At 23.7% G+C, this 16477-nt stretch overlaps 1 protein-coding gene across 1 annotated transcript; it reads right to left on the minus strand.

The window, feature by feature from the left end:
• Positions 1 to 12258: 12258 nt before the first annotated feature.
• LOC112600769 (piggyBac transposable element-derived protein 4-like) lies at positions 12259 to 14119 on the minus strand (the record flags this gene model as incomplete). The annotated part of the gene is made up of 2 exons (XM_025348072.1): positions 13951 to 14119; positions 12259 to 13235 (listed from the first exon to the last, which is right to left on the minus strand). Coding segments are annotated over exons 1-2 (1146 nt in total), but the record flags the coding sequence as incomplete, so codon positions are not given.
• Between the last annotated feature and the right edge of the window lie 2358 nt (positions 14120 to 16477).

Raw genomic sequence — 16477 nt, forward strand, 5'->3', positions numbered from 1 at the left:
TATATATATATATGTATATCATGTATTATATTGTAATTAATTTTTTAGTAAATTCCGATTTACTGCAGAATGGTGTAAATAGGTAATAGCTTAAAATTAATCACAATATTTTGAAAATATCAAAGTGTATCGTAAGATGCATAATAAAAAAGCGGGCAAGTGAGTACCACTCATAAGGAACCTTGTATTAAATTTTCAAAATTTTTTGGTCATCCAACATTTTTTTATCGACACATCAAAAAAAAATTCTCATAAAAATCGATAATTTCAGTGGTCTATAAATAACTCAAAAAAGTCAACATTTTTTGAAAATTAAACTGTATATAGATAACACTAAAATAAATATTTGGTGAAAATTTCAAGTATTTACAATGATTAGTTTTTGAATTATTATAACCATATAAAAAAATAAATTTGGTCGAAAACTGGTTTTGCGTAAAAACTCCCGTTTTTCCGTCATTCTTTTTTTTTGTTTTTCTCGATTTTTTTGAAAATTGTTGGAAAATGTTTACTTTTTACCTCTATAATGCACCATGGATATTCACTTTGTCATCGGAAACCACTCCCGAAGTTTGAAATTGAAGCATTATTTCGACTACTTATGCTGGACACAAACACAAAAAAAAAAAAAACACACATCATTGTAAAATCAATACATTCATCACTCCGTTTAGAATCTAAAATAGTAAAATTTTCAAGTTTTCATGAAAAAATATTTTTGAACTACAATCAAATAACTAAATCACTATTTTTTTCATTCAATTTCATGAAAATTTAAACATAAAATGTACTTTAATATTATTTTTGTGGAATATTTTGCTAAATATTTAAATCATGGTATTAGAATTTTCGTATTTTAACTTAAATATTTATATGAAAATTGTATCAAGGTATTTTAATATTTTTAAATTTCTAAAAGAATGAATTGTGTTAGTATTTGTGTTAAATTTTCAAGTTTTTTGGACAAATCAAACACTTAAAAAAAAAAAAAAAAAAAACATTAAAAAAATGTAACTACGTTAAATACCTATAAATAGCTTAAAATTAGTGTAAATATTTTGAATATTTTATAGAGTATAGAAAGTGTAAATATCAAATGTATTTAAAATTTAAACTTACTTAAAATTCACGTATAAAGAATATATCATGTGGCTTTACGATGATATAATTTTGTCTTTTAATTTCATTAGTGTACATTTTTAAGAAACTTTACATTACATTTTTAAATACCCATTTAGTATAATTATATTAAATATCTTTAAGATTTTCTTATAACAAAATAATTTGATATCGACGAATTTAAATGCTCGTCAATAATTATCGTAAATTTGTACTTTATTGTTTTTTAACCTAATATTATTCCCTTAGAAGAAAATTTGTATTAAAGTTTAGTATTTTGATTGAATATAAATTGATATTTATAGATATAAAAACAAAATTTCAAAAATTTTAAAAATATTTAAAAGACTCAAAATATTTTAAAAATTATACGATGTATAGAAAATTGTAGTATAAACATTTTGATTTTGAAACGAATTGTAAGTTTGATATATTTATACGTCCATTAAATTCAAATATTATTCTAATATATATTATGAACTAGAAATTTTCAAATTATTCATGAACGATACCACCGATAATACCATTAGAAATATGTGGGCTGCATGAGGTGAATCTATTCTGAAATTCCGTTTATTTTCTACGACCAATAAATTGATCGAAAACGCCATTAAAATGTTTGAACATTTTGTGCTTATTATGGAATTCAACGTCTGTCAGTATAATAAAAACATAAATGAACAAAAAATAAGCGTAGAATGTTTGTGGCACGTGTTGTGATAGAGGTGAAATACGTGTGGTACTGCTATAGTAAAACTGGTAATGACATTTTTCACTTCAATATTTGTAGTGTTATACTCAACTGCTAGAATAATATCTGTATTTTGGCATCTTACCATTCCCGACATGTTGAATTTTCTGTTTAATATGTATTTTTTTTATTAGTGTTTTCTGTCCAATATTACTGTTAATCTAAATTAACGTAACCTACCTACGTGTAATGTGTTCGTTTCGATAGACTATAGATATGACTTAACAATTTTTTTTGTCTAAGATTATTTAAAATACGTATCTACGTCATATATCAATAGAAAATATGATACGAAATGGAATTTATTTTAAATATTTTAGAAGAAAAATTATACATATTAATATCGCTAATTAGTTTTATAGCAATGACATTTACCGAAATTTAACATTATCTTCGTGTTACAAGATGAGTGGTATTGCACTGTATATTATTTGCTATAGTAATAAACTCTTTTGAAAAATTTTCTATTTGTGAATATGAATTGTATCATACTTACTAGTATCATACTAAATATTGGTTTAATAACAGTGTTATTAAATTTTTGGATGTATTTCATATAGAACTGAGGAAAACAATTTTAATCCAATACATCGTATTGTAGCTTTTTTAAATGATAAACATAAATCATCAATAATAAAATTTCAGTTAGATTATCATTGATAACTGTAATTATTTTCTAGTAAAGTCTGAATAGTTATAAGAGATCTCGTAAAATAAAAGAACTTTATTATAGGGGACATAATAATAATTTAATAAATTTAAAAAAAAAATTAAGTGAAATGATAAATAAAATTAAGACAAAAAATAATAATATTTATAATATGATATATTAACATTAATATTTCCAAAATTATTAAAGATGAATCTAAGTGACTTATTTAAATTTTATGGCACAATTAGGATTTTTTAGTTGTATAAATGAGTATACTAGGGTTACTAATAACCATTCTACAATTGATCATACATTATTTATAAACAATAGAGTTATAGATAATATTTAATCTATTATTTTAGAATTCTATTCAACTGATAATTACAACTTATTAAGAGATATTAGACGTTAGAGTTAATAGATAAAGATAACATTAAAAGTAATCAATCTGTCAATAATGTTAAGTCGAATATAAATATTAAACTGTTAAATTATTTTTTAACTGAGACAATTTTAAATGAGTCAGACGTTGATATCGCTGCAAATAACTTTCGTAAATTATTAAATAACTATATAATTAATTCAAGTGCATTAAACGACGGTAATACCTCGTCAAATAAACGCAAAATAAAACCATGGATAAAAGCTGGTTTAATACCATAAATTAAAAGAAGGCATAAACTTAGTAAAAGTACAATAAATAGGCCAGACGACATATATTATTTATTTTTAAATTATTATAAGAAATATAAAAAAAAATTATGTTCATTAATAAGAAACGAAAAAACAAATACCTAAGTACTTTAGAGATATAATTATAAATATTAATGATAATAATAAAAAAGGTGTAACTAAACAGATATGGAATATAATAGGGAAATTTATTAACATAAGTGATAAAATTGAAAGAGCAATTTCACAAATTATTCAGGAAAATGAATTGATCAATGTTGTTATGGATATATTATTATATATATAAGTACTAATATATTAAACAATTATTTTATTTCTTCAGGTGAACATATTGCAATATAAACTCAAAGTAATAACGAAATAGCTGGAGAAGTTAATTTTTTAATAAATATTCGTAATACTAAAAATAGAAATTTTAAATAGAAACTTAACTTAAGATAAATAGGACCATATCAATTTTACGGAAAAAGAAATTTTATTGATTATTAAAATATTTAAAAAAAAAGGCATCACCTGGTTTCGATTCCATTCCTTTAAATACATTAATGTAAATAGCAGACTAAATTATTAACCATTTACTCATTTAATTAATTTAAGTTTCTCAAAGGTATATTTCCGCAAGTATATAAAATATCAGGAAATTGCCCTATTCATAAATTAAGTGATTTTGAAGAGTTACATAATTATCGGTTAATTTCATTGGTATCTGCAATAGCCAAAATCAAAGAAAAATATGCTTAACTCAAATTGCAAAGATGTATTATAGTTGAAAAAGCTATAAATATTAATCAGTTAGGTTTTAAAGATAATTTAGGATGTCAAAAAACAACTATGTTTTCTTCTAATTTAATTCATGAATCTTTAAACTGAGGTAAAAATGTTTAGATATATTCATGAACAGAGCTAAAATGTTTGATTTAATTTTCATGTTATAGTTTTTAGTGATCAGTAGATACTAGATAGTATACTTAAAATAATATTGAAATGTTTTTTTAAATGTGATATTTGGACTGAAGTGAAAAACAACGCTAATTTTGGTTTATCAGTGATCAGTAGATACTAGATAGTATACTTAAAATAGTTTAATGCTTAATAAAAAAAAAAAAAAAAATTGTTTAGATTTATTTTGCATTATCTCGTCTGAGCTCATTAGAATAAATCATAATTAAATACATAACAATAAATGTAAAGTTGTAAAGATACAAGTATAATTATTGAATATAATAAAAATTGTTTTTATACATATAATCAGTTCGGTCAAGTAATTTGGTGTGATATTTGTTGAAAATTTATATTGAAATCTTATTCTGATTTGCCAAAAATACATTTAAAAAAATACGTTTACATTTTTAAGGAACACTCGTTATATCCAATACATTTCAAACATAAAAAAGTTGATTTTTCATTAATTTAATCAGGTTTAAAGTATGGCATACTAGAACGGGGTTCTGCCTATAAAAATGAACTAGAAGACATAATGTAACACATCGAACCTTCATCAAAATAATGATGAAAAATATTTATAATTTCAAAAATAACACAGATGTTTTATTTCAAAATCTTAATATATTAACATTGGAACTTTTTAATTATAATAAAATATTAATTATAAAAATCTATATGAATAAAACAGACTTTGAATCTCATCAGATTTAAAAGAATGGTAAATAGTGGTACTTATATTAATCAAATCTAATCCATCTTTGATGGGTAATTATTCTATAAATAGTGAGATTAAGTTATTAATTAATTACCTGTAAATATAAAATTAATAGATAATGATATTAAGTTTAAAATTATGGCAAAACAATTATAAATGCAATCGTTTCAATGTTTTGTTGAATATTCCGCCATCATTATATTATCTTATTATATTTTTTTTTTGTTTTTCTATTAATAATTAATGATCATTATGATATTGAGCAGAATTTATTATTATTACTAATTTTGTTTCTTATCTTACACTATGAATATTGTAAAATGTAATGATATAAAAGTTATAATTTTAATAAAATTCATCAAAATTGCGAAAATTTAAAAAATATTTTTAGTTAAAAATTTAAGGATTTTTAATAGCCACAAATATTTTTTGAATGATTAAATTTAATAGTTTAAGGACATATTTTATGATTGTATGATAAATGATATTTATAATATTTTAACTCAAAAATTGTTATCTATAGAAACTTAAAAGTTAATACATTACTTTTTCTATTAAATTATGAATTTTTGAACTTTAAAAACAATTAGACTTATTCTAATCTATTAATAAGTATTTTACTTTGAATCAATATATTTTTTAAATAAAAGTCTTGAAAGAAATGTGTAGACTCGCAAAAAAGATTCTATCAACAATTGTTTTGATAAATTTTTAATTTTTTTTTTAAATTTTTTATTTCAATTTAAATCAAAAAATAAATAACTGTATAACTTGAAATGTTATTAAAATTTTTATATTAATATTTCTACGCACGATATAATTTTCAAAATATTTTGATCGTTTTTAAATCTTTGATTTTTTTTTTTCTATACTTTTTATTGTATATCTGATAAAAAATGCTTTAAATTATAATGTATTATGTATGTTATCAACTCAAAATTTACAATACAACGATACTTATTTGCAACAATTTATTTATAACAATTTGAGTTCCGATACTTATAGACCTTCTATTTATATACTATTTGAGTTGTCATAAAACTTGAAATATAATTTTAATTAAGTCAATAACTTAAAAATAAAAAACAATTTTCTTCCAAATATTACAGACTTATAGACTCTACAGTTTATCTGTATGTAAAAATTCTCTAAGTTTAAATGTTTAAATGTTCTATATCTAACTAGAAAAAAAAATAATATTTATTTTATATTAATTATTTATTTATAATTCGAAAACATGAATCAATCATATTATATTAAATATTTAATTGTTAAAACTTTTACATATATTATATATTTTACTATACGTAATTAAATTTTCAATATGTGTAGATTAATCTTAAAATATTATCTATTTATACCACGCACCTAATACCTGTTCATATTATTTTATGGTAAGGTAGTATATTGACTCAATAGTTAATAATAATCATAATATAATATAGTATATACTATATATATATGTTACGGTGAATGATGTAAACGTGGTAAAAGACGTCATTCCTCGGTAAATGACATAATTTACCTAAAAATTGGTAAACGTTGTAAATGCAGATATTCCCCGGTTATTGTCGTGAATCACCAGTTTAATTGGAGAATAATGTTTAATACTTTTATGACGGTGTGAACGATCAGTGATAAACGTGTAGGTACCGAGTAATCTTCGTTAGTTAAAAATATCATGACGGAAGTAGATAGATAAACGAAAATCCCAACTAGCAATAACGTCGATAATCCGAGTAATAATATGAGATAATCTTTTAGTTTATTAGTTAGTATCGACGGGCATATTATAGCGAGTTGTATTTGCTAAGAATGTGTGTTTTATAATATTATTTGTAAAAATTTATGTACTAATTGTGGTACTAAAAAATGTGCTTGCAATGCAGTGGAAATGTTGTGCAGTTCAAAATGTCATGGTAACCAAAATTATACAAATAAATAATTTGTAATATGCACGTATTTTATTATTTTTAATTAACCTATTATCCCATTCAAATAAATGCCTAAGATAAAAAATGAAACATCTACCAACAATAAATCGTTATTATAAATAGTACCTATAGTAAAAAAATCAGTGTATTATTTGAGATTTATTATCATTTACCACTAGTTTTGGTAAATGACATCAATGACCGGTGAAAGATGTACATTTGAATTTAAAATCTGGTTTTTTACATCATTTACCTACATAATTGAATCATTTTGGTAAAAGACGTCATTCACCAATGTTCATCTTTCACCGTAACATAGATGCTATTATTATTGTAATAAAATAATAATAATAAAATAAATGTTATTTTTTCCTCAAAAATAAAATTTACCTACCGTAATACTAATAGAAAAATAAATTACTTAAATATCAATATATATAAAAAAAAAAAAATTATTATGAATTATAATATATGCTTACAGGCCATTTTTGATCAGAATCGTTTATCATATGCAATGATATATATTATATCATTAAATTAAAATATAACACGCCCATTACAGTGACACGCACGACTTTTATTTTGCAGAATAATGGCATCCATTTTTCCATTTTTCTTTATTAAATAATTAACTCTAACAATAATCTTATTTGGTTAGTTTCAACATTTTTTTAAATAATGATTATCTATGTACATCTATGTAATATCTTTTGGTCAAATTTTCTACTGAAATACGAGTTTAACCCAGTAAACTGGAATCTAATCAATTAATATATTTTTAATTTTTTTAATTATCATGAAAGCAATTCAAAAAGAGAATAATAAAAAAAAAATTGTCATTACAGGTCATCAATATTTTAAGCTAAAATAAATATTAAATAACATAATAAACTAAATTTTAGATTTGAATCACTAGAGCACTAGAGCAGTGGCGTGAAAACTCTGACATAAGTATTTTTCAAAGATTATTTGATAGTTCATTGATGCACTACGTCAATAGGTATAGTCTCTATAGCGGTTTAATACTAAGATTTTTGTTAACTTAGTTTTAGTTTATTCAACTTTCCTATCATTATTTTGAGTTTTGACACATTATTGAAAAATGTAAATAAAAGTTCACTTGGCATTAATTCGTATGTATATATTAAATATAAATGTTTAAATAAAATAAAATGTATAATATACATATGAACACGTAGCACGTTTTTGCTTCATAGAAGTTAAAATCAATAAATTAAATTTGAAAAAATGTATCTTAAAAGTTTAAAAACTAAATCACTATTTAAAATGTATGAATTTGAAATCTTATTTATAATATTATACATAAACTAAAAAAAAAAATGTCTACTTTTTTCCGTAAAACTACGGTTTTATAAATGGCAGGTGCAAGAAATTGTTTAGGATAACAAAATGATCATATTATTATACAATTTAAATCCCTTGGTTTTATACTTAAAAAACAATAGATCCGTTATTGTTACGAATAGATATAACCTACTCTGTATTTTTATTAATTTTAGCGGGAAAGTGTATCTACCAAATTTCTAGCTTGAAGCAGTGTGTTTTTTTAGTTTCCATGGATTTAAAACTAAATTTGTAAAACCAAATAGTTCTAATTTTAACTAAAATCTGATTTATTTGAAAATTTCTTTCTATGGAATTGAATAAGACAATAATATAATATAATAAAATGTACCTACCCTTCGATAAAAATGCGGATATGTCATTTTTTTACTCTTATTACAAATAATGCAATAAGTTCAAATAAAAAGTTTCTATTTTTTCAACCGTTGTTATCTGCAGTTGCTATTTTTATAAAGTATGCAATGTATAATAAATAATAATTAATGAATATTAACAAATAAGGCCTCGAAAATTTTTATATATTTTAATGTGAGGTGGTTATTAATTATAATTATATTAAATTATAAATTAAAATCAAAATTGTATTTTAATCTCTATTTTTAAATTTGTACCTACTACAATATTAACTAAAATTTAATCGGTTAAATAAAATATTTAGTAAAAAAATTTTTTTGAATAACGGTAAATTTTATTTTTTTTCAATATGAAAATTAAACAACGTGCATAATATATAGTATTTATAAAATTAATGATATCTTGATATTTTACTTATAAATTTAACAACCTCAAAATATCCTTCAACAGGGAAAATCGTAAAATATATTAATTTTTAGGGCATTAATCATGAATATATAATGTAGACATTTTTGCCCTTATACTGTGTCCTAAATATATTTATGATACGATATGCGTATTTTATGTTACACATCTAATAAACTATTTTATATTTATATCTACACATACAAGTACATAATATATTTTATTGTGTAGAACACTTTTTTTTAGCCTATTCCGGCTCAATAATAGCGGTTCGAAGGACGAACAATGAAAGTTCATCGACATGGCTAAACAATAATGAGCTATACTCATCATCAGAATGCGATACCATCATCGGGTTAATGCAGGCAATGTAGCTTGTTGCCGAACAGACATGAAATCGGCATTAACGTACCCTACATAATAGACGTTTTTGACTAATATTATATTTTAGTTATACTTTTCTATTTCTTATCAGTAATTTAAATTTTAAAGTGCAATATTTTGTGCAATACTGCTGAACTAAATACAATTCCGAAATAAAAATTATTGAAAGGGCATTATTTTAAATGTATTTATTATTATTTATTAGAAATTACAAGACTGCTGAATAATTACCAGGGGTCTATTATATTTTTGTAAATGTAAATTTTGCATTTTGTTTTATGTAAATACATGTTTTTGCTTTTAATGTTATAAAACAATATAAAAACTAAAAAACTGATACGATATGAGTAACTGACAATTTTAAAATAACGGTTTCTAAGTTTTGAATGTCTGCTGTATTTACATAGACATTGTAACTATCTTAGCAATTAGTCTCAAGCACTAAATTATATTATTAGCGATATATATATATGTATACCTACTTGATTGATTGTGATATTTTGACCAAACTTATCTAGAACAAATTTTCATATCGTTTAGATTAAAAAAAAAAAAAAAAAAAAAATAATAAGTGGTCTATTTTTGAATAACTGTATTATATAATAATCAAGTTTTAATATTTTTATTTAAATATACAATATTCAATTAAAAACTGTAATAGAAAAAAACAATTTTAAGAATGGATATTATTTTTGTGTATATATAATTTTATTAAATTAAACTACATTAATATTTAATAAACGCATTTATTTATTTATTTATTTTTTTTTTTATCAAAATAAATTATAAATCACTCTTTGCAGCATTATTAGTTGATTTTAAATTATTTATTTATAGCAGCAGAATTTACAAATGTTCATGAAACAGTTGAACTAATTTTTTAAGTCCCAGATTTTAACGATACTCTCATATTTATTTATTTTTATATTCATACCTATTTGCATGATTTTACTAAATTATCTTAAAATTGTTAAAAATTGCATAAGTTTTCCCTAGTACAAATTTTATAATTGTGTTTGACCTTGATAAAATTATAAAATTTAAATATTAAAAGCATATTATAACCTTTCTGTTACTTTGCAAATATTTCGTCTGAAACTCAACAATTTGAATAAACATATTAATGTAAATGTAAAATTTAAATCTACTTATTTCAGTTTCTTTTGACTATTTGATATCATTTTAGACTTATGAACTTAGTTTTTATTGACAATTAGTTATTTTAGTAATAAATTTTCACAACATTTAAAACAAACTAATGTTACGGATGTTACGATACCATAATTATTTATGATTATCAACTATAAATTGTATTTCATGATTACTATATTAATATGTTATACTGTTGTGTCATACAACAAATAACGAATAATATTTAAATTTAAATTCTAGAAACAATTAGAAATTTATCCAATTATTGATCATATTAAGAGTAAGAAGAATATATTACTATTTAATCATAACTAATTCTAGTTAAGAATTTGCTTTTAATACGAACTATTGATGATAAACAAAAAGTTGGGCATGCGTAAACAAGTTAATCTACACACGGTGTGTGTTTAGTGGAAAAACATCCAATTCGATATACTTTTCTGTAAATAAGTATATTATTAGTTTCGATGTGAATGAATTAATCGAAAAATATGATCCCAAGCTCGTCAAAGGTGTCTCTATAATATACTGAAATAGCATCATATATTGAAATACTAAAAAAAAAAAAAAAAAAAAAAAAAAAAATTGTCCAAATATAACTAAATCCTATATACACATAATATTTACATCTAGTTATTGAAGCATCTAAAAATACATTATGTAAATTGATTGATGATTTATTAACGCAAAGTTAATGATAAATTTTTCGTGATAGTTTTATGATCTGATTACCCCTTAATTTTTACTTAAATTAAGTTAAATTTTAGTTAATTCCTTAATTGTATTTTAAATAAATTATTTTTTTTCTTTTACTAACGTTTTATTAACTTAATTTTCAAAATCGTAGTCATTTGATTTACATAGGATAATAGTAAATAGAACTCCATAAATGATACTAAATTCAAATAAAGGTTCACTTAACAAAAAATAACATATTGATCAAACGTACAAATTTCAACATCATCATTCCAACTCAAACTTTTATTCTGTGTTAAATTTTAGCTAAATATGTACTAATAGACGTTTAGTTGCCTCCTACTACGAATGAAAGATTTATCCCGAGTTCAGAAGTAAACAATTTCATATAATCATTATTTTCATTGGAAATTTTTGTTTTAGATTCAAAGCGGTGGTGCATTAAATTTATTGATTTTACAACGATGTGTGAGTTTTTTTATGATGTTTACATAATGAGTAATCCATAAAAATGCTTTGATTTTTTAATTTTCTTAGAATCGTTTTGAATAGTAAATTGGATCTAATTTTTATTTTAACACGTTGACTGCCATATGACCGCCGGCGGTCATCGGGCGGCGGGTGATAACACTAAAAATGTGGTCGCCGGCTGCCACGCTACCATATTACCTATACGCCATGTGACCGCGGGCTGTCATTTTCTTATATATTTTCAATTGTACTTTGTTGTGCTGGCGCTGAAGTTATGACACGTGTGATATTATCAATGAATAGATAAGAACATTTTACATCGAAAGGTATATTTTTTACCTCGATTGGATATTTTTAAGGTGTAGAAATAAATGATTAAACAACACAATTCTATTACTTAAAAATTTTTTTTTATAATTTATTATGGATACTTGAACAATTCATATACGTCAAAATTAAAAGATAAAATAAAAAAAAATAGTAAACAAAATAAAATACATGTTTTTTGAATAATAAATTGATTTATATTAATTTTTAAATATTAATTAGCATGGTGTATATTAAAACAATTTATACAGGTATAAATATTACAAGTTGTACAAAATGTTGAAACTTTTCTTACTTCACTAGCTTTTGCGGTCCCCTCAACGTCTTTTGTACTTTGATAGCAATGAACGCATCTTTTTCGATGTTTTCGATTCCTGTTGCACTTTTCCGTAGTTTCTTCAAAATAATGTTTTTTATTTCTTTTTGATCGTTTGTTTCCAGATGTTGATGGTTCATTCATAATAGGTTCATTCTGTTTTTCTAGTTCTAACATTTGATCAACCAATACTTCTCGAAATTGGGTAATTTTTATTTTGTTTTCGTGTATTTTATTATATACAATTAAAGCATTTACAACAGACGTTCCTAATAATATTTCTGTAGCGACTTTGTGGTACCATCGGATTGATTTTCTGACTGCCGTACTGTAACTTGAAAGTTGATCTGATAAATCAATCCTTGCTTTGCCTTTGTTATAATTAATTATAATTTCGGGTTTCACAACATTTTCGTTAATTCTATTTTTTTTACCCATATCTATCATATCAATGCCGTGTCGAGTCGACAACATAGTAACGTCTCGTTTATCTTTCCATTTACCAATAACAATTCCGTCGGCATTTTCTTTACCAACAATTTCTCCTCGTTTTAACTTAGCATCAGTTACTCCTGGTACCCTAACTCTATTAGAGCGTAGTGTTCCTGTTAAATGTGTTTTATTTTTCAAAAGTTCATACGCAAGGGGTAATGAAGTGTAAAAATTGTCTGTGGTTATTGTCCGATTAGCATTTGAATACATCTGACATAAATTCAACACAACTTTGCACGCAAGCCCTTTCCCGTCAACTTGGCTTTTACCTGCATAGATTTGCACATTATATGTGTACCCGTCTGTTCCACATAACTTAAACAATTTCACGCCATATTTGTGTGACTTTCCAGGTATGTACTGCCTGAAACCCAATCTTCCACGAAAAGGGACCATAGTTTCATCAACAGCTAAATGTTCATCTGGTTCCATTACGTTTTGAAAATTGTGAATCATTTTTTCAACTAAATTGCGTACTTTATAAATTTTATCACCATCAAATTTTTCATTATCAGAAAAATGTAAAAACCGAAGAATTAATTCAAAACGATTTCGAGGCATGATTTTATGTGCCACATAATTTTTATACCTAGTACTATTACACCAATAGTCTCTTATAGCTGGCAATTGTACAAGCCCCATCCACATAATTAACCCAAAAAATTTTTGTATTTCATTTTCGTTTGTAGGTACCCATTTAGCGAATCGGCTGGATTTGGTCAATCTAGTTTTTGATAGAAATTGTTCAGCATTTCTATTAGTTTCGACCACAATTAAATCAATTATTTCATCCGTAAAGAAAAATTTAAAAATGTCCAAAGCAGAAGAATCCACGGGTATATCAATTTTTAAACCGGAATATGTGTTATTGAATAAAAATTTATTTCGATTTTTGCCTGTCACATCATTCCAAATTGCGATACCTGTAGTATTCGAATAACTTATAGGTGAACTATCTAATGTTTCATTGTTAATAGATTCTATAGAAAAATTTAAAAAAAGTAAATTAGTTGTAAATATAAATTATACGAGCCTAAATACGTAAAAAATACTTTTAATAATTTATATCTATTATTTTTTATTATAAAATACAATTGTATTAAATATAACATTATTTTTCAACTCCCCCTTTCTCTCGTATAAGCAGATTTCAAATAAAAAAACAATACTTTTTCTTACCTTCAACATCACTTTCAACATCAGACTCGGAAGAATTTGGATTGTACGTAGCGTCTTCATCAGTGTCATCAAAATTACTAAATTCACTGGAATTACTAGAATTATCGATTTCAAGTATTTGATTTATAAGATCATCATTTAATTTAGCCCTTTTAGGACGAGAACTCATATTAAATGTCTTAAGACAATTATGTTTTACTCACAAAAAAAAATCAACTTATACATAAAACGTAGTGTGACCTCCGGTAACCACTTGGCGTATAAATAATACGAGTATTAACAGGACGCCGTGTGACCGCCGGCTCCCATTTAAACTAATGATATTATCGTATAGGTGAGGCAAAAATAAGAATACTGATATCGGTTTCGTGAATTTCCAAACATTAATTCAAGAAATATCGGAAGTGACATTTTATTAATAACTCTCTAAAAAGGCTGTGGCAAACAGCGGAAGATAATCAAATACCCGCCGGCGGGCACGTGGCGGTCAACGTGTTAAAGAAGTTAAAATTAAAAATCTTTAGTACTTTTTGGTATAATCGGAAGCATAAAAAAAAATTCAAGTAAAATGGGAATTTTTATTAAAATTAAAATTTTTCTTTTTTCCTGTTATTTAAACTGTTGACACTTATAATTTTCCTCTTTTCGCTAAAAAATACATAAAAATATATATAAAAATATTAAAATTTATAGCAACCGATTAATTAATATATATTATATATAATATATACTAATATACCTACAAACATTATTCTAGATAATGCAATTTTATTTTTGTTTTATATTTTATTGAATTCAAAAATAATTAAAAAAATCTTCAACGGTTTTCAGAAGATATCCAACTTTAATAAAGTAATACCACTTATTTCATTAATTTCAATCGATATTAAAAAAAAACACCATTTTTAATTTTTACTTCGTTTATTTTTATCAAAAAATTATGGACAATATAAATAAATTAATAGCACCCACTTTTCAATTGACAAATTTATTTTATTGATTTGTTACTAAAAACTAAACAAGTAAAATAACTTCATCAAAACAAACATTGAATAATTTATTTTTAATTTTGTTTAAGAATGTGTAATATAAAAATAATTAAAATCTAACTGAAATCGGATTTGTTAGAATGTGTGCGATTTGTGGTATTCATAATTATATTATCGATAGATCTACAAAAATTATGCTGTTTTGCGATATTATTTTGCATGTCATCAGTTGGCCTTTAATTTGATTTATTTGTTTTACGATATATGTATAAGAAACTCAAGACTCAAGAGTCATCGTGATTAACAATAGAAAAAATAGAGACGGTGACAATAAAAATGATTGAACGTCAAAATTGTCAATACCCCTGTGAAATTCATTAGGAACAATAACATTTGCGTGTTAATATTAACACTCAACCTTTTAAATTTAGTTTATGTTGGCTGCACTATACATTATGTAAGTGAATTTGTGATCTTCATTAATATCCAATATTTGCTATTTTCGTAAGCCAAATTCCTTATTGACATTATTTCGGAAAATATTAATTTATTATTATATTAAAATTGTCGAAGCTACTACGATTAAACTTTCATGTTATATTGTATTTTCTAAACATAAAAATTGTATATAAGTTTAAGGTCAATTAGATACTTGATATTTAACTTTTAAAAATTTCACTTTAAGTGCAACCATTAGGTTATATTAATAGTGCATTAACGCTGTTTAAAATAACTCAAATAGCTAGTTGATATTCAGCATAGATATATGTAGGTATTTAAAGTGTCGAATAATGATTAAGAAATATAATAATAATCAGATTTCCACGGGCATTGGAATTCCGTGAGAACCGAAAGCTGTGTGGTTTTTTAATCATATCGAAATCATGTGGGTACAATATATTTAATACTCGCTAATACAATCACGTTTGACTGCCTTATGTTTTTATACCAATGATTCCATCTACGATACACTTGAGCGATAATTGTATCAAATATAAATATTTATGATAATAAAAAGAGTGTACAATGTATAGATAAATAATATTTATAAGTACAATGTGCATATTATATTTTTGATATTATCATAACTATTTATATTATGTGCGATGTGGTTCAATAAACTAGCTCATTATTTAATAGTGCCAGCTAATGGACTTTCTATTAACTCACCATGGAACACATCGTATGAATAATTCAGTATTAATGCGTGAATATTAAATTACAATTTTCGATATAAATTCAATTTTTTTATTACACTCAAATTTGAAATTGGATATTATGTTATTGAATTACGGGCTTACTATTAAATGATATCCAATTTAAAAAAAAAATAACTTTAAATGATTTAAAAAAAAAAAATGTATTCGTAATTTAAAATTGTTATAAATAATTATTAATTATTAACAAACTATTTATCTATCATAATAATATAGACTCATTTTTTTGGAAATAGGTAGGACGGGGAACCTTAAAATATACTCTAAAATAAATCCAATTATACAATTTAATTTATAAGATGGAAATAAATTGTCCTATAT

This window comes from Melanaphis sacchari, unplaced genomic scaffold, assembly GCF_002803265.2.
Source record: "Melanaphis sacchari strain LSU unplaced genomic scaffold, SCAv2.0 Contig704_pilon_pilon, whole genome shotgun sequence".
In the NCBI taxonomy this organism is placed as follows: domain Eukaryota; kingdom Metazoa; phylum Arthropoda; class Insecta; order Hemiptera; family Aphididae; genus Melanaphis; species Melanaphis sacchari.